The sequence below is a fragment of the Trachypithecus francoisi genome, unplaced genomic scaffold (assembly GCF_009764315.1).
Source record: "Trachypithecus francoisi isolate TF-2019V2 unplaced genomic scaffold, Tfra_2.0 Lachesis_group16, whole genome shotgun sequence".
In the NCBI taxonomy this organism is placed as follows: domain Eukaryota; kingdom Metazoa; phylum Chordata; class Mammalia; order Primates; family Cercopithecidae; genus Trachypithecus; species Trachypithecus francoisi.
In genome coordinates, this window is record NW_022681461.1 from 93472483 (window position 1) to 93491475 (window position 18993).

The 18993-nt window shown below is 47.7% G+C and overlaps 2 protein-coding genes across 6 annotated transcripts in view; one reads left to right on the plus strand and one right to left on the minus strand.

The window, feature by feature from the left end:
• The window catches only part of KIF24 (kinesin family member 24), a 79380-nt gene extending 68068 nt beyond the window's left edge, over positions 1-11312 (plus strand). Inside the window, exons 9-13 of the mRNA XM_033238281.1 lie at positions 592-663; positions 4024-4133; positions 5747-7990; positions 8557-8650; positions 9199-11312. Coding sequence (XP_033094172.1) covers positions 592-663; positions 4024-4133; positions 5747-7990; positions 8557-8650; positions 9199-9339 — 2661 coding nt within the window. The 3' untranslated portion in view covers positions 9340-11312. The remainder of the gene's footprint in view (positions 1-591; positions 664-4023; positions 4134-5746; positions 7991-8556; positions 8651-9198) is intronic.
• Positions 11175-18993, minus strand: part of UBAP1 (ubiquitin associated protein 1) — a 75804-nt gene continuing 67985 nt past the window's right edge. For all 5 annotated transcript variants that reach the window (XM_033238282.1, XM_033238286.1, XM_033238285.1 and 2 more), the window contains 3 exons: positions 13694-13876; positions 12909-13010; positions 11175-12304 (listed from right to left, as the gene is read on the minus strand). In XM_033238282.1, the coding sequence (XP_033094173.1) occupies positions 12164-12304; positions 12909-13010; positions 13694-13876 (426 nt within the window). In that variant the 3' untranslated portion in view covers positions 11175-12163. The remainder of the gene's footprint in view (positions 12305-12908; positions 13011-13693; positions 13877-18993) is intronic.

The window sequence follows — 18993 nt, forward strand, 5'->3', positions numbered from 1 at the left end:
AGACCCTGTCTCTCCAAAAAAAAAAAAATTTAAGAAAAAAATAAATAAAATGAGGGGGTAGGCCTAGGTGATTTCTCAGTTTCCTTCTAGCTCTGACTCCAGAATTTCTCCTACCCCATTCAGATAGTTTATGTCTGAATCTATACTTGAATCTACACCAACAGGTGTGCATGTGTGAGCAGGGAGCGGGGAAGTGGATGTAGATATCTTGTCTATTTAAGTGTATCAACAGTTGGGAAGAATGTGAGGAGAGAAAGGGAGCCAGCAAGCCAGAACTACCACCACATGAGCTTGAACTCTAGGACCTGAGGGGAGGTCCCAGCGTCTGTCTGTTCCCCACCGTCAACTCAGGGCCAATCCTAGGATCCCAGCCTCTAAGCCGGGAGGCCTTCAGCTAGGCAGCACAGGATGGTGTTTCCCAATCTAGCTTGGTTTCTCTTGTTGAATGGAAACTACAGGCCATTTTGACTTCCTTTTGGAGGATTGTCTGAGTGTGGTTTATTGAAGAAAAGCTTCCTGTGGAGGTGGCATCAGATCTATTACTCTCCCTTTGCACGTGACACTTGATGTGCTTATTCTCCCCCTTTGCAGCTGAAGGAATGTATCCGAGCACTGGATCAGGAACACACCCATACTCCCTTCAGGCAAAGCAAACTAACTCAGGTAAAGTGAAATGTGAGCCTTGAGTTTGTTCTGATTCATTCATTTCTTCCTTATTTCATATATTTGTTCATTCAGTTGAGCATCCACTGTCAGTGAGACATGATGCTGGGCATAGTGGGGTAAAGAGAGGGAGAGGAGTCACATTCCTTTCAGGAACTCTGTCTATAAATTGAGTATCATTAATCTAAGAATCTGAAATCTGAAGTGCTTCAAAAATCAAAACTTTTTGTTGTTGTTTTTGAGACAGGATCTTGCTCTGTCACCCAGGCTGGAGTGCGGTGGTGTGATCTTGGCTCACTGTGGCCTCTGCCTCCCAGACTCAAGCAGTCCTCCCACCTCAGCCTCCCAGGTAGCTGGGACTACAGGTGCATGCAATCATGCCTGCCCTTTTTTTTTTTTTTTTTTTTGTAGAGACAGGGTTTCACCGTGTTGCCTAGGCTGGCCTCGAACTCCTGAGCTCAAACGATCCGCCTGCCTCAGCCTTCCAAAGTGCTGGGATTACAGGCGTAAGCCACCATGCCTGGCCAAAATTTAAAACTTTTTGAGTGTCATGATGCCCAAAGGATTTCAGATTTTTGGGTTAGGGATGTTCAACCAGAAGTATAATGCAAATATTCCAAAATCTGAAAAAAAAAAAAAAAATCTGAGATCCAAAAACTTTTCTTCCCAAGCATTTCAGAGAAGGGATACTCAGCCTGTCATAGGACTTTAGGAAGGGGCAGACTCAGGCAGAAAAGTCTGCAGTATGGGTGGCAGGGGTTCCTTGGAGACAGCAGCACTGTTCTGGTCACCACCTTTCTGTTTATTTCCAGTGTATGGTAACTCTGGGCAGGGCACAGTGGCTCATGCCTGTAATCCCAGCACTTTGGGAAGCCGAGGCAAGAGAATTGCTTGAGCCCAGGAGTTCCAAACCAGCCCGAACAACCTCGCTACAAAAAAATTTAAAAATTAGCCGGGTGTGGTGGCTCGTGCCTGTGGTCCCAGCTGCTTGGGAGGCTGAGGCAGGAGGATTACTCAAGCCCGGAAGGTTGAGGCTGCAGTGAATTGTGATCACGCCACTGCACTCCAGCCTGGGTCCAAAAGAGACCTCATCTTAGAAAAGAAAATGTTGAATTAGTGGAGTCTCTAAGCCTTTGCATTGAATAGGGTGGTGTAGCCGTACTTGATACTTTCTTGGCTCTAAGACTTAGACCAGTGTTTTGGCACAAAAAAATAGTGGCTTCAGGCAGTTAAAATGAATGAGCTAGATTTTCTACATGTACTGATAGGAAAGATAACCAAGAGATCTTTTGTGATGTGAAAAAAGCAAGCTTTAGAACAAGGTAATAATGTGATTGCCTATGTGATTTCTACTATTACGTAGCCACACAGGAAAAAACGTTTAAAAAGATGCAGAAGAAACAGCATTGGATCTATTTGGAAGTAACAATGGGAATAAAGGTGAAACTGCAACTTTTCGTTTAAAAGATCATGTGCCGTATGACCACTTTTTGTTTTTATCATTTTTAAAATGTGTGTTGTCACATTTAAAAAATGTGTTATAGAGAAAAACACTACACAAAAAAATTACATAAATGTTGACTATGATTATTCTTAGTGGAACAAATAGGGTTTTTGTTTTGTTTTGTTTTTCTGTCATGAAAATGTGCCTCTTTATTAACAGAAAACTCCAGTAGATGTTAAATCAGTATTCATGATGTCTGTGGAAGTGTGGCATGGGAGGGTGTACCTAGGTATAAACAGCTGTGAAGACAGCTGTGGGTGTCCTGGGTTCTTTTTCGCCTTGTGTCCTGTGCACAGTGGAGGACAGACAAGGTAGAGGGATATCTAGGTGAAGATCTTTTTGTATGCTGCAGGATGAAGCCAGCCCCGCACATGGGCAGAGTTTTATTCTGTGCAGCTAGAGTAGTGGCTCCATAGGACCTGGGCAGAACCTGTAAGAATATAGTTCCTTACCCATCACAGTTGGTGATCTGTGGGTTAGGTCTTCTCAAACATGATTTTAACCAGGGACCCAGGAACCTACTTATAGGTGGTTAGTCCTGATTCTGACATTGGCTCTGTTATTTTTTACTTACTTATTTATTTATGAGAGGGAGTCTTGCTCTGTTGCCCAGGCCGGAGTGCGGTGGTGTGATCTCGGCTCACTGCAACCTCCACCCCCTGGGTTCAAGCGATTCTCCTGCCTCAAGCCCCTGGAGTAACTGGGACTACAGGTGTGTGCCACGATGCCTCACTAATTTTTGTGTTTTTAGTAGAGACGGAATTTCGACATGTTAGCCAGGCTAGTCTTGAACTCCTGACCTCAGCTGATCTGCCTGCCTTGGCCTACGAAAGTGCTAGGATTACAGGCATGAGCCACTGTACCCAGCCAGCTCTGTTATTTTTTAAGACAAGTTCCCCATTCCCAGAAAATGTGTTTCTTTTTAATTAAAACATAAGAATTCCAATTCTACATACAAGTGTAAAGAAGAAAGTAAAACATAACTTAAAGTCCCAGACCTCAGTGATAACCACACACTGCTATGTTAATGAACTTCCTTCTAGTCATCTCTCCGCCTGTGTAGCCTCATATGGATCCACTTACGGAGTTATGGGATCATACACCTTTTTCCCTCGAAGATATAAGCTTTAGATATCTTTCTATGTTCCTGAGTACAGGTATAATCACTTTTAATGGTTTTATTATATTCAGTGTATAATTATTTAGTTTGTTCCCTGTTTATAGATACCTAGATTTTTACTAAATATTACTATTATAAATAATGTAATGAGTATCATACTTTTTTTGGTCAATTGAGCAATTATCTCCATAGGATAAAGTCCTAGAAGTGTGATTGCCAAACCAAGAGTATACATACTTTTTCCTGTTTATTTTTTTTTGAGATAGGTTCTTGCTATGTTGCCCAGGCTAGTCTTGAACTCCTGGGCTCAAGCGATCCTTCTGCCTCAGCCTTCTGTGTAACTGGGACTACAGGTGAGTGCCACCGTGCCTGGCTTCTTTTTACATTTTCATACGTATTGCCAAACTGCCCTCTGGAAAGTTTGTCCAGTTCATGGTACATGCCAGCATAGAAGAGTACCCATTTCCCTGGACCCTCACCAGGGAAGATCATCATTAGTCTCTTAATCTTACGAGCTAAAAATACCAGGTTTTTAAATGGTTTGTTTGCATTTTTTGGATTGGTGATGTGATGAGTACCTTTTTCTGTGTTTATTTGCCATTTGTATTTTTTATTTTGTGAATTACCTTTTTGTGGGCAGAAGGGAACTATGGCCCAGTGTCCTGCACCTAGTAAGTAGTCAGTATGCACTTTGTTAATTGACTTCACTCATTGACCTGCCTTCTGTTTTGGACAGGTCCTAAAGGACTCTTTCATCGGCAATGCCAAAACCTGCATGATCGCCAACATCTCACCAAGCCACGTGGCCACTGAACACACTCTGAATACCTTGCGCTATGCTGACCGGTAAGTCAGCTCCCAGATGGCAGGCTATGTGTAAGTGGGCATGTGCGTGCCTGTGCAGCAGGCGTGTGTGTGCAACACATCTGCACGTGTGTGTGCAAGTGCATGCACATGTCTCTCCCACTCACACACACATAGGGATCTGACTTTGAGTGCCATAGCCTTGTTTTTGGCAATTAGTCGTTTGAAGACTGTGACCTGGTAGGCCCTATCACTTTGCAAGCATGACAAGAGGAAGATGACACATTCCCTTGTTCAGGAGTTGACTCTGTCAGTGGCTTTTAAATGGCTAGTGGGAAGTGAAGTATTAATGGGTAGAAGGCTCAGTGATGTTTTCTTCCTGCTGGCCTCAGCCCAAATTGTGAGAGATAGAAGACGTATGACTTGTCAAGGCAGAATCACTTAGAGCTATGTATGTCCAGAAGGGCCTAACCCAGACATGTTAGAGGATAAACTGAGGCCCAGAGAAGTGTAGGATCTTTCCAAAGGCTCACTAGGAGTTGGTGTCAGAGCCAGCAACTCTGCCTGCCTGGCCAGGCCTCTTTATGGGTGACTGTGGTATCTGCTGGGATCCCTTCCATCACTCACCCTGTGGTCACATGTGCCTCTCCCAGTAGGTAAGACGTTTTTGATGGCCATGACTGGGAAGAAGTGCTACTGGCATCTAGTGAGCAGAGGCCAAGGATGCTACTAAACATCCTTCAAGAAATAATTATCTGGTACAAAATGTCAATAGTGTTAAGGTTGAGAAACCCTGGGAATAGACAAGTCATTTTTCCCTTAATGGAATGAGCACAAGCCTGCGTATTTCTGGAGGTTTTGCTTCCTGAGGTACCAGCAGGTTTGAGGGAACTCATTTTCCCAGAGAAGCCTGAAAGGGGGTGGTTTGCAGAAAAAGAGGACTCTGCGGAATTGCAGATAAGTGGTGGACACGGACTCCTGAGTTGGCCTCCCTCCAGGAAGCAGTGTGGGCCCTGCATGGACACAGTGCACTTCTGAGACTGGCATCTCTGGCCTGTCCCACACATGGGGCTGTGGTGATTTCCAAAAGGCTTCTTCTGATCGTGGAATGTTGGGTGCATGCTTACATCCTCAGAGAAGACACTGTTCTTTCTCGTTTGTTTTTTAAAGACAGAGTCTTACCCTGTCACCCAGGCTGGAGTGCAATAGTGTGATCATGGCTCACTGCAGCCTCAAACTCCGGGGCTCAAGCAATACTCCCCGCCTCAGCCTCCCAAGTAGCTGGGACTACAGACACGCATCACCATGCCTGGCTAATTTTTTTATTTTTAGTAGAGACGAGGTCTTGCTCTGCTGCCCAGGTTGGTCTTGAACTCCTGGGCTCAAACGATCCTCCTGCCTCAACCTCCCAAAGTGCTAAGATTACAGATGTGAGTCACTACAGCCAGCCAACACTGCTCTTTTTCATTCAGGTACAGAGGGATATCTCATGCTGAAACAGAATGTTCCCTTTTCCTCTTATTCTATCCCAGGTAAAGAAGTAACTCCCAATCCTTGTAATACTTTTCTTTGGTTTTTGTTTTCCCAGAAAGCTATAGAAAAGGAATTGCAGAACGTGTGAAAATACACATTTAACATAAAATGATTATTTACAGGGTCAAAGAACTAAAGAAAGGCATTAAGTGTTACACTTCAGTTACCAGTCAAAACCGGGCATCTGGAAACTCCTCTCCAAAACGAATTCAGAGCTCCCCTGGGGTTTTGTCAGGGGACAAATGTTCTCCCAAAAAAGTCAAGCTGGGACTTCAGCAGTCACTCACAGTGGCAGCCCCTGGCTCCACAAGAGGGAAGGTCCATCCTCTGACCAGCCACTCACCCAACATTCCTTTTGCTTCTGCACCTAAGGTCTCTGGTAAAAGGGGTGACTCCAGAGGGAGTCCTTCACAAGAGTGCGTCATTCATGCTAGTCCTGTGAAAGGAACCGTGCGCTCTGGACATTTGGTCAAAAAAAAGGCAGAAGAGTCAGCACCATTGTGCTCTGAGAAAAATCGAATGGGCAACAAAACTGCCCTTGGGTGGGGAAGCAGGGCCTCAGGCCCAGAAGCCCTAGTGCGTGGTAAGGTGTCTACCAAGTGCAAGAAAGTGCAGACCGTGCAGCCAGTGCAGAAGCAGCTTGTGTCACGAGTTGAGCTCTCCTTTGGCAACGCCCACCACAGGGCTGAGTACAGTCAAGACAGCCAGAGGGGCACGCCTGCTAGGCCTGCCTCTGAAGCTTGGACAAATATCCCAACACAGCAGAAGGAGAGGGAGGAACATCTGCGTTTCTATCACCAGCAGTTCCAACAGCCACCTCTCCTCCAACAGAAGTTAAAATACCAACCACTGAAAAGGTCTTTATGCCAGTACAGGCCCCCCGAGGGTCAGCTCACGAATGAGACTCCCTCTCTGTTCCACTCTTACTCTGAAAACCATGATGGAGCCCAAGTAGAGGACCTTGATGACAGTGATTTCAGTGAAGATTCTTTTTCACACGTCTCTAGTCAGAGGGCCACAAAGCAAAGGAACACTCTGGAAAATAGTGAAGACTCATTCTTCCTGCACCAGACATGGGGGCAGGGTCCTGAGAAGCAGGTGGCAGAAAGACAGCAGAGTCTGTTTTCTAGCCCCAGGACAGGTGACAAGAAAGATCTAACTAAAAGCTGGGTGGACTCCAGGGACCCCATAAACCACAGCAGAGCAGCACTCGATCACAGCTGCAGCCCAAGGAAGGGGCCCGTCGACTGGAGCAGAGACAACTCTACTTCCTCAGGGCCTTCTCCCAGAGACAGCCTGGCAAAGAAGCCTTACTGTTCACAGGTAGATTTCATATACAGACAGGAAAGAGGTGGAGGCTCTTCCTTTGATCTCAGACAGGATGCCTCCCAAAGTGAGGTTTCTGGGCAGAATGAGGGCAACTTGCCATCCCCTGAGGAAGATGGTTTCACTTTCTCATTGTCCCACATTGCAGTTCCTGGATCCCCAGACCAAAGAGACACAGTTACCACACCTCTAAGAGAAGTAAGTGCAGACGGCCCAATCCAGGTGACCAACACTGTAAAAAACAGTCATCCTGTCCCAGGAGAGGACCCTAGGGGGCAGTTAGGCACGCACGCTGAATATGCTTCTGGACTCATGGCTCCCCTCACCGTGTCCCTCCTGGAGAACCCAGAAAATGAAGGGTCTCCTCCCTTGGAGCAGCTGGTCCAGGATGGGGCTATGCACAGTCTAGTGGCAGAGAGCACAGGGGGCCCAGTTGTGGGCCACACAGTGCCATCTGGTGATCAAGAGGCAGCCTTGCCAGTGTCTTCAGCAACTGAACACCTGTGGCTCTCATCATCTCCCCCTGATAATAAGCCTGGTGGTGATCTTCCAGCTCTGTCCCCATCACCTATCCATCAGCACCCAGCTGACAAGCTGCCTGGCAGTGAGGCAGACCTGGGAGAGGCCTGCCAGAGCAGAGAGACTGTACTTTTCTCCCACGAACATATGGGTAGTGAGCAGTATGATGCTGATGCAGAGGAGACGGGGCTGGATGGCTCCTGGGGTTTCCCAGGAAAGTCCTTCTCCACCATACATATGGGGGTACCCCATTCTGGACCTACGCTCACCCCACGAACAGGAAGTAGTGATATGACTGACCAGCTCTGGGCCCAGGAGAGAAAACATCCTACAAGGCTTGGTTGGCAGGAGTTTGGTTTGTCCACAGACCCGATCAAGTTGCCCTGCAACAGTGAGAATGTCACATGGCTCAAACCCAGGCCGATCTCAAGGTGCTTAGCAAGGCCAAGTTCTCCCTTGGTTCCCAGCTGCTCTCCCAATTCTGCAGGGACACTCCATCAGCCCACCCTGGAGCAAGCACAGTAAGTTGGACACTTTCCCTAAGACTTGAGCCCCTTTGGCACCCACCCTCCACTGCAGCTTACTGTTTTGTCATGGACAAAGAGAAGCCATGCAGGGATATGCAGATGAGGCAGTCTGCTTCTAGCTCCAACCCTCTGCTTTGGTCCCGGGCCCTACAGGAAGTAGAAATGAGAGCAGAACAGGCAATAGGCTCCATGTTGTGCCAAGTATGCCAGTTGCAGTCACAGCCTTGAGAGCCTTTCTGCAGGAAAGCTGTGGGAAATGGGCAGCTCCTGTGGAAGAGCAGCAGCACCCGGCCCTGCCCCTCAGTACCGCTGGGGAGGCAGGGGACAGCTTGGGAAGCCCCTGTCTCCCTCCCTGTATCTTGTTGGTACTCTGTAATTCCTTACCTAATCCTGAGAAAGAGCAGGTGAGGGGGAGCTGGGTGTTAAGATAGCCTTGGTCAAAACCTTGACCATTTTCAGCAGAGGCAGCTGTCAGCTTAGAAATGAGATCAGCTCCAGAAAGCTACCCAGGAGAGGCTGGGAGGCCAGAAAGATCATGGTGTTCTCTCTGGTGTTCCCAGGCAGGTGGTCATCCGAGCACACCAGGAACAGCTGGATGAAATGGCTGAGCTTGGCTTCAAGGAGGAGACGCTGATGAGCCAGCTGGCTTCTAATGTAAGTAGCCCTGGCTGGACACTCACAGGCTGTTGGGAATTAGCCTGCAGCTAATTTGATGGTCATCCTTGTTTGCTGTGGCTGTCTGGGGAAAGGGTCTCCTGGCACACACTAACCGTGTAACTGAGGCCTCGTGCCTCCTCTTGCCACACCTTTGAGACATCTTGAGTATAGGTACAGGTGGGAGATGGTGCAACACTCGCCTTTCCCAGGCTAAAATGTTTCCAGCCTCTATCCTTAGCTGCTCTATCCAAGTGGTTTGTCGGGGCCCCTCCCTGTGACTAACAGTGACCAGTCTGCTGCCTACCACACGTAGGTATTTCTACCAAATACCCTTCTGCCCTACAAAATACTCCTCTGCTTGGAAAGTGTCTCGAATGCAGAGCAGCGGGCCCTACCCTGTGCCATAGCAACTATCCTACATGTTCTCCTGCCGGAAGAGTGGCCTGGGTTCCGAAACTTTCCTGCCAGAGGAGGGACTAAAAAAGCAGATCTGGCAGAGCGCCAGCAAGAGCAAAAGCTGTATTCGTCCCTTGTTTCCTTCTCAGGATTTTGAAGATTTTGTGACCCAGCTGGATGAAATCATGGTTCTGAAATCCAAGTGCATCCAGAGTCTGAGGAGCCAGCTGCAGCTCTATCTCACCTGCCACGGGCCCACCGCAGCCCCTGAGGGAACAGTGGCGTCTTAGAGCCAGACCCTGTGCCGAGACGGCGGGGCCCCTGCAGGAGCCTGGGCTGGGCTCTCAGGGGCTGGAGGAGCCTCTGCCAGGTCCTCCCTGCACACACCAGAACCCACACGCTGGTCCTGCCTGTGCTAGCCTCACCCCAGCCCCACGTGGCCTCAGATAGGTCCCAGCTTCTCCCTCAGTGCCAGGCCCCTGTCCCTCCTCAGTTCCATGCACAGGAGCGCCTCCAAGGGTGGGCCAGGCTGAAGAACCTAATGCCTTTCCCTTGGGCCTAGAGAATGTGCTTAACTGACCCCTTGCCTGTGGGAACATATTTGGGTCTAATAACCCTGAGATGTTTCTAAGTTTGGGGATCAGAGGATGGGGTGGTCAGTGGTAGCCTAGAGGTCAGAGGTCACAAGACAGAGAAGACAACATGCTGAGCCCAGAGGCTTCACCAGCTGAATTCTGTGCCTGACTTAGAAGACTAAACACTGGCCCAAACTCAAACATTGGTGCTAGGGGGACAGGGGTGGGGTGAGCTCTGCCCCATCAGCCCTTGGGGATTGATTTGGAGATTTAGAGGCATTTTTGAAAATGTAAATCGGACAAACGACTTGATGTGTCACTAACAGCAGCAGATGTGGGACAGGCCTTATACTTACAGCTCCCTTCCCTTCCTGCAATCCAGTTTTGAGACAGAAGAGGGTGCCTGTGTCACACATCAGTTTTTCTCCTGACTTTGGTGGGGGTGAAAGGCCTCTGTACAATGCCCGATACTCTCATGCTTCCATGGCACCTCCTGGCTCCTATCTGGGACACCTCACTCGCCAGCCCCGTCATGGAATAGTCCATCTCCTAGCCTGGCCCTCATCCAGTTCACCCTGCCCAGCCACCCTGCCTCTCAGGGGTCTGTGTTGGGAACCTTGGCACAGAGTGCTCTGTTCAACAGTCTGAGGCCTCTGAAACAGAATTCACACACAAGTCTTCAGCCGAGTTCCGCCTGCTGTGTATCTTTTTAGCAGGAAGCAGCTCAGGACAGGGAAGACAAAGTAGCCTCCAGGTGCCAATTACTTTAAAGCCACTCTGGGTAAAATGGAGATTCATGAGTCACAATTTTGGCCCGAACACCCATTACTATGGAGCTTTTATTTCCTTCAGATAAAGGATAACTTTTTACGGCTTTAAAAGGAGGGCTTAATTAAAAGGCCAAGAGAAGGGTTAAATGGCTCTCTTGAGAGGCTAGCAGCCTGGCCCAGCCACCTTGTCAGCCGCACAGTGCCTCACCTGGCCACCAGGGGGCATCCTTATTGGTGCTTCCGGCCCCAGGGCACTGCGGCCTCTCCTCACATGATCACTAAAAACCTTAAAAGACCCAATCTAGCCAAAAGCTCAAGTGGGACAATGGCACGGTTTTAAGGTCAAGGACAAAAACTTTAGGAGTGAACCCTGTTCTATCACATACAACAGCATCACTGAGAGCTGGTGAGACAGTTTTAAATCCAGTCCTGCTTGTGGCAAATGATGCATAAATGCCTGCTGCTCACAGTAAAAGGGCTTCTTCCTCTTTTACTGGGTGATCCCCCTGAAGGTCCGGCCTATCCCAACTCCACAGTCAGGAAGGCCTATGTCCTTGGTCTGTGGACGGAGCTGGGTCAGGTTTAAAAAGACTCAGTCTAGGCTTGCCTTTGCAAACCAAAAAACGGGACAGGTCTGAAGTGGGAAGAAAGTTCTAAAACAGAAAATGGTTAGGTCCTACTCTATCCCCAGCAAATCTAAGCAAGAAATCCCTTTATACACCACATGGCCCCCCACTCCCATAAAACAGCCTTGGTAATAAAGAAGTTATCAAACCAAGACACCTTTTAGATTTTTATTAGTAGTTCTCTCTGAAGAATCAAAATAGTTAGCAAATTATTTTAGATTCATCAAGACTGTATATCCTTTGTATTTAGATCTTTAATGATGTACAACATAATACAAAACAAAGAGACTGATTTCTATGACTAGGTGTTATTCATTGTGTCATCCTAAAGCAGTGGGCTGGAAGGGAAGCTGTTCAAGGAGAACAGAGGTGGAGTTAGTGCTGGCCGACTAAATCATGGCCTGTCTGCTCACCCATTCAATGTGCTAGGAAGGGGCCAATGATTTCTTAAACTAACAACTGTTTCCTAGAACAGGGGCTCTAAAATCCTGGGTAGCAGAGGACTGTGGTCCAAACCAAGCCAAAAGAAACAGGCTGTGGTAGGGAAGCGTGGTGACTGCCTGGCAGAAAAGGCAAACTCTGGGCCCCATAGGGAAAAGTGCATTCTTTGCACCTCAGAGACATTGCAGAACCAGTGTTAACACTATGAGACTTTGTTAGGAGGGAAAAAAATAAAACCCTGGAAGAATCTTTCACTTGAACTCAACTTGATTAGAGTTCAGTCCACCAGTCTCGGGGGAAGGGGGAAGCACCTAGCTCCACAGCAGCACTGAGTCTGGCCCTCCCGCCCATCTCCCCAGCCCCTCTCAGCAACTAGGCCAGGCTTTAGCTGAGGACATAAAGACCCCAGAAAGACTACGGTAGTCTCTCTGGAGGGCTGAGGTGGGAAGGACACTTCTCAAAATGCAAATACGTTTAATATGGAAGGAGCCAGGACAGTTCTGGGGGCACCTGCCCGAATCTTCCCCACCTCCCCAGCTCAGGGCCTAGGCTCACAGAGACTGGCGAGCACAGTCTCCACATCTGACTTTCTAACCCCCAAAAGAAAATCTGGAAGCTGCCCCTTCTCTTTCCCCACAGCTGGGCTCTGCAGGGCCTCCCAGGGATGGTGGTTCTGCGGCAGGACCTAGGCAGGGCCTGGTCTCAGCTGGCTCCTGCCCGAGCCATGAGGTCTTCCAAAGCATTGTCCTGGTCATTGTTGTGTAATAGCAAAACTTCCTTAATGTCTTTCAGCTCAAAGCCCATCTCCTTAAATTTGCTCATTAACTGAAGAAACTCCATCATCTAAGGGAGAGAAGAGAACACAGATTAAACAAAAGGGTGGGGTCACAGCACAGCCGAGTGAAGGAGTATGTGTGTGGGGGACTGGGGGAAAGCGGAACGGATTGAGTCTCCATAAGGTCCCCTAGCAAGCAGAGGTGGGCTGTGGTGGAAGCCAACGCAGACGGGTTTGGTGACAGCCATCGACCTTCAGGAGTCAGCCCAGTCCCAGCTCGCTCTTGCGACCTCTATCTGGGTCCCACCACCCACATCCATCTTCCCACCAAGGAAGGAAACTGAACCCAGACATGGCTGCTCTTCAGAGAGCAGTCTAGGCAAAAAGTCCAGCAATCTCCCTCCCTAGTCATCTAAAAGTTTGGCTTTTAGCTCAGGCCAATGTTCCCTTCCCTTCACTGGGATTCTAAAGTTTTCAACCCAGTGCTTCAACCACCAACCCAGACACAGGCCTCGGCCTGTCTGAATACTTGGGAGATTCTGCCCTTTATGTGCTTCTGCCTGTAGTCACTGGCAAAGCAAAAAGGTTGTGTGTGGGCCAAGGGAAAACACCAGGACGGACTACTTGGTCCCTCCTTTCCAGAGGGTTCCCATGAAGCGTGAAGATTCCCACCTTTTCTTCTGAACACTGGTGCATTTCCAGAGCCTCTTCCACTAAAAGAGGGTCGAAGCCCTTCTCACACAGCTGTCCATGTGCAAAGAGATAGTCAAGAATCTAAGAAAAGAAATAAGGGATTTAGCACCTACTGCTACTCTTTGCTGTACTTTCCAAGAGACCTCAACAAACTGGTGTGAAGTCCGCTCCCCGCCCACCCAGGCCGTCAGATACTACTGGATAGGATTAGATTTTGTGCCTTGACTGTGTCCAACACAACAGGACCCCAGTGACTCTTTATTGAACACAGGCACAGCCTTCTAAACATGAGTAGGCATTTTCCAAAAGAATTGCTGCCACAGCTGACACACCTACCAGAATGTCAACTCCACAGCCTGGGCAGGCAGTAAGAAACAGCACAAGTCAGAAAATGTCACCAAGGTCTAACATTCCAGTACCCTATTCAACATTTTGGGCATAGATGACAGGAGGAAAATTCCTAGGAGATATCTGACCATACCCCAAGCCTAGCTTTGCCCCTTTTGGAGGGGCAAAGAAAGAGGGGGTAGCTGGAGAACAGCTTCAATTCTCCCAAAGCTGTCTCTCGGCCTGGGTCCTGGAATAGCTTCCAAAAGAAGTACTGCTCCCAAGGCTGCTGGCTTTCCCCAATACACGCCCCATGTCCTCGCAAACCCACAGGAAAGGAGGCTGGTGCTACAAGTCTGAGGGGCTCTAGGACAGGGGAGGACACTACTCCAGCTCCACAGGTCTGAGCCTGCCCTCCTGGCTGATCAACCACTCACCTGCTCAATATTCTCTCCTTTCTTCTTCATGGCTCTGAGGACACACTCATACGAGTAGCCCATGTTGACCACCGTCTCCACACACTGCCGCTCACTGGGGGACAGCATCTGCAGTTCAGAATAGGCCTGGGGACAGCTGGGCATGTTGGGCACTTGTGACACTGAGAAATTAGGAGGGGTGACCTAGTAGTGGAGAAACAAGAAGATCAAGGCAAGAAGACCTGGGCCCCCAAATAAGTCACTGAGGCAGCCTCGTCCAGGGGTTGGCATTTCTGACACTATTCAAGCCCCAAGACAAGCGGTCGAGTTGGAAGAAAGTGCCAGGTTGCTGGCCTGACATCCTGAAAAGGAACAAAGAGGAGGGAGTGCCAGCTGAGAGGGAAAAGGCTGGGAGGTCATCTGCAGCTAAGGCTGTCCTGCTCTGCCCTCGTCCCACCTTGGTGATGGGGAAGGCACTACACCACCACAGGCCCTTGCGTGCCCAAATCTCCAGGGCGTGAGTTGAAGAAAGAAGTTGTGGCTGCCCCCAGGACGTATGTCCAAGCTGGCTGCAATGATTTCTCTCCAGAATTGTCCCTTTCCCAGGCTGAAGTATCAGTTCTGAGGGGTCATTCTGCGCTTCAAATACTCCCACTTTGGAGCTAATCTATCCCAAAGTCTCTCCTCTTGGGCAGAGGCTGTGAGTGTGGTTCCCATGCATGGACAGTTCAGGAACCCAAGGTTTTGAGGGGACTCCACACCTTTGCCCTACGTCATGTACTGTGCTTCATTTCCTGCCAAAGCTGCCATTCTACAGCGCCGGGAGAGAAGGCGTACTAGCCACACCGGGCTGGATCCCACAGACTGAATCTCAACTCTAGGGACCCTCCCACCAGCTACAGGCAGCCTGCTTCCTGCCACTAGAACTTACTAACCCCAATCTGATAGGCGTACAGAGTCCCGTGATTAACTGCCCCACTACTTCTGATCACAAATCAGGCCCAAGGCACGAAGACAGCACACTCCCAGGCCAAAGGATCCATCCACCATAGGAACAAGGTCATAAGCCCTTTTACAGCTTGGCGCAGGTCTCAAGATTACCAGGGAAGATGTTTCAGACAAAATTTTTATTTTCTTGCTTTATTCGGGGGGAGGGGGTCATGGTTAGGTGGTAGGAAGCCCTCTGTCCTAGAAGCAAGTTCAAAATTATACAGATATAACCAGATGCTCTCCTCAAAGTCTGCTGGGGAAAGCCAGGACGGCTATAGGCCTCAGAGCCCATTCTGTTTGTGCTTAACCATCTCACCCACAGCACACTCAGCAGCCCAAGCACAGGGCTGTCATTAGGTTACAAGAGTCACAATAAGGCAAAGGGACTGGATCACACCAATCTAGCCACTTGGCAGGTCTAAGATTGTGTCTCCCTCTTTAGAGACAGGGCTAAACCTGGGCTAAAGAATACCAACAGCCACAGAGTAATGCCAGCTCTCACATGACGTTCCCCAGCCAGGAAGGAGTCAGGACTATTCTTCAACTGCCTGCCCTTCTCATAATGCCTCCTGAATGAATGGCTGGTGGGATGCGAGCATACACCCAGAATACTGCACATTACAAATGTCAATAAAATCATACCTAGCTGGGCACGGTGGCTTACACCTGTAATCCCAGCACTCTGGGAGGCTGAGGCAGGTGGATCACGAGGTCAGGAGTTCGAGACCAACCTGGCCAACATAGTGAAACCCCATCTCTACTAAAAATACAAAAATTAGCCCGGTGTGGTGGCACGTGCCTACAGTCCCAGCTACTGGGGAGGCTGAGGTGGGAAAATCGCTTGAACCCGGGAGGCGGAGGCTGCAGTGAGCCGAGACCATGCCATTGTACTCCAGCCTGGGTGACAGAGTGAGACTCCGTCTAAAGAAAAAAAAAAATCACATCTATTTTAAACATACATGCAGTACTCACACCCTACTGGTGGAAATGTTATTTGGTAATCTTTAGGTAAACATGGCATAAATCCAGAAAACTATTCAGATTCTTTGGTCCAGTTGCCTATTTATAGGAAACCAGTCTAAAGAAATAATAATAATGCAAACCAATATTTATGTATAGGAATATATCCATCTCAACATCATTTGTAATAAATATTAGGGTCAACCTACCAAATATCCAGCACAGGGTGTTAGGTTAGCAAATAATGAACATATGATTGTTAATTATTTAAAGCATCTGAATTAAGTGAAAAAACAGCGGGTGAGGTGGCTCACACCTGTAATCCCAGCACTTTGGGGGGCCAAGGTGGGCGGATCACCTGAGGTCGGGAGTTCAAGACCAGCCTGACCAACATGGAGAAACCCCATCTCTACTAAAAATACAAAATGAGCCGAGCATGGTGGTGCATTCCTGTAATCCCAGCTACTTGGGAGGCTGAGGTAGGAGGATTGCTTGAACCCAGAAGGTGGAGGTCTCGGCCAAGATTGTACCACTGCACTCCAGCCTGGGTGACAGAGCGAGACACCGTCTCTAAATAAATAAATAAATAAGAAAAAAATAAGATATATTTACTAATTGTACATGCTCTACAATTATAGCTATACGTTTTTAAAAGATGCATGAGATATTAAATGACTGATTTTAAATGGATGATTTTAAAGAATCATCTATCCTAATACAGGATACTTTCCTTAAACAGGGACAAAGTAAGATGTCACCTTCATATAAATGTTTTATGAATCAAAAAGGCAATAGGCTAATGCAGCAGACCCCAAACAGACAGACAAGATTTGAAAGGATCCCTCATCAAAATTGTGTTTAGTTTCTCCAGTTAGTCACCAAATTTATTTACTCCAAGGTACCATTTTTAAATATATATAATGCTCTTAGGAGTAATATAGATATGACTTTTTAAACACTATTATCTGCATTCATGGTAGCCATTTGTCATTATTTTTTCAATAAAAGAATAGTAAAATTAGTTCCTGGAGGGGCAAAGGTGGACTCTGGCATAAAAAGGGATTTTCATACTCGATGACTGAAGTGCTCCATATTTGTAACCAAGTAGAACTAGACAAAAATGAGGAATTATTGTGAAATCTTTCCAAATTAAATATGAGTGAGGGAAAGTAAGTTTGTGAGAGGAGACAAATATTAGTGCTCCAGCTTCTGAAGAGTCTGAGCATGCTCTCGGGCCTCAGAAGGTGGCAGTCCTTTCTATACCTATGCAGCCCTCAAGCATAACCTCAAGACAGCTTCTACCAAGTCTTTCCATACACCTCCTTTTCCCACTGCTAATGTGTGCACAACTCAACAGGCACACTGCCACCTGAGGTCCCACAGAGCTTTGGGCACGCTGCTGGCAAAGTACTTACCACATTACATTAATGTGAGCTTGCAGAAATCAGTTACCATGTCATGCCCATTTCTAAATCCCCCAGGGCCTGGCTCTTGACTTTACACTTACTGGTCTTCATCAACAGTTGTGGAATAAATTGAAGTCCATTAGAATTTTCAAAGGGAGAATTTCATTTAACACACTAAAATGATCAAATGTCTTTACCATCTCTTCTTCCCAAAAGCCCACTAAAATGATCACAAACTAAGGCCAGGCACAATGGCTCATGCCTATAATCCCAACACTTTGGGAGGCTGAGGAAGAAGGACTGCTTAAGCTGAGGATTTCAAGACCAGCCTGGACAACATAGTTGAGACCCATCTCTACAAAAAACAAAAAGTTAGCCAGGTGTGGTGGCACATGCCTGTAGTCCCAGCTACTCAAGAAGGCTGAGGCAGGAGAATCACTTGAGCCCAGGAGGTCAAGGCTGCAGTGAGCCGCGATTGCAGAGTTAGACCCTGTCTCAAAAAAATAAATAAAAATTTTGGGGCCGGGCGCGGTGGCTCAAGCCTGTAATCCCAGCACTTTGGGAGGCCGAGGTGGGTGGATCACGAGGTCAGGAGATCGAGACCATCCTGGCTAACATGGTGAAACCCCATCTCTACTAAAAAACACAAAAAACTAGCTGGGCATGGTGGCGGGCGCTTGTAGTCCCAGCTACTCGGAGGCTGAGGCGGGAGAATGGCGTGAACCCGGGAGGCGGAGCTTGCAGTGAGCCGAGATCGCGCCACTGCACTCCAGCCCGGGCAACAGAGCGAGACTCTGTCTTGAAAAAAAAAATAAATAAATACATAAATAAATAAAAATTTTAAAATAAAGAATTAAAACTGTATTCATCTTTAAAGCAATAAAAGGAAAGGCGGTGGCAGTGGACAATATATTTCTTCTTTTTAAATAAAAAAACAAAGACAAGATCTCACTATGCTGCCCAGGCTGTCCTTGAAGTCCTGGGCTCAAGCAATCCTCCCACCTCGGCCTCCCAAAATGCTGGGATTACAAGTGTGATATATTTCAATGAAATTTTAGAATGTGGAAAGATAATGAAGGGATGTTAATTGCCAGCAATGAAGTTATAAAGTAAGTAAGTAGGAAAGGGGAGAGTCAGTCTATCAGCCCATTAGGACCCCTAAGAGGGGCTCAGACTCTGGAAGCACCAGGTATTACTGGGATAAGGCACAGATACACACAGTCAGTGATCAGAGCAGTAAAGCCCTCGGTGAAACATTCCCTATTCATCCCCACCCTGTGCAGAAGGTATAGTCTCCAGAAAATGGGAACCAGAGACCAAAAAGGACTGAGCACCAGGCACAGTGTGGGGCAGAGTCAAGTGAAAGAACTTAAACAAGGATTAAGTAAAAGCAACACACCAGTTCCCCAACATTAGTCCTCAGCCAGAATTCTCTGGAGAAACGCTTACTCCCAAGCCCTTCATTACATTTTGGGGACTTCCCCGGCAAAACCAATTAACTTTCAACCTATAGTGAAGCTTAATGATCAGCAAGCACACCTCTGACACACAAACTTTGTGACTGTTATTTTTTTAATGCCTCATACATACACGTGAATAGAAAGCCAAAACCACCAGCATGAAAACACCAAACCAAAAGAGGGAATAGAAAAAGCACTTGGAAATTTAAAATATGATAAAGTAAAAACTGTATTTTAAAAGGTAGTAAGATATAGGCTGGGCATGGTGGCTCATGCCTTTAATCCCAACACTTTGGGAGGCTGAGGCAGAAGGATCACTTGAGCCCAGGAGTTCAAGACCAGCCTGGGCAAACAGTGAGACCCCCATCTCTACAAAAATTAGCTGGGCGTAGTGGTGCACACCTGTAGTCCCAGACAGAAGGCTGAGGCAGTAAGCTGCACTCCAGCCTAGGGGACAAAAATCTCATCTCTTAAAAATAATCACCTACTCTCAGGTTCAGGGGGA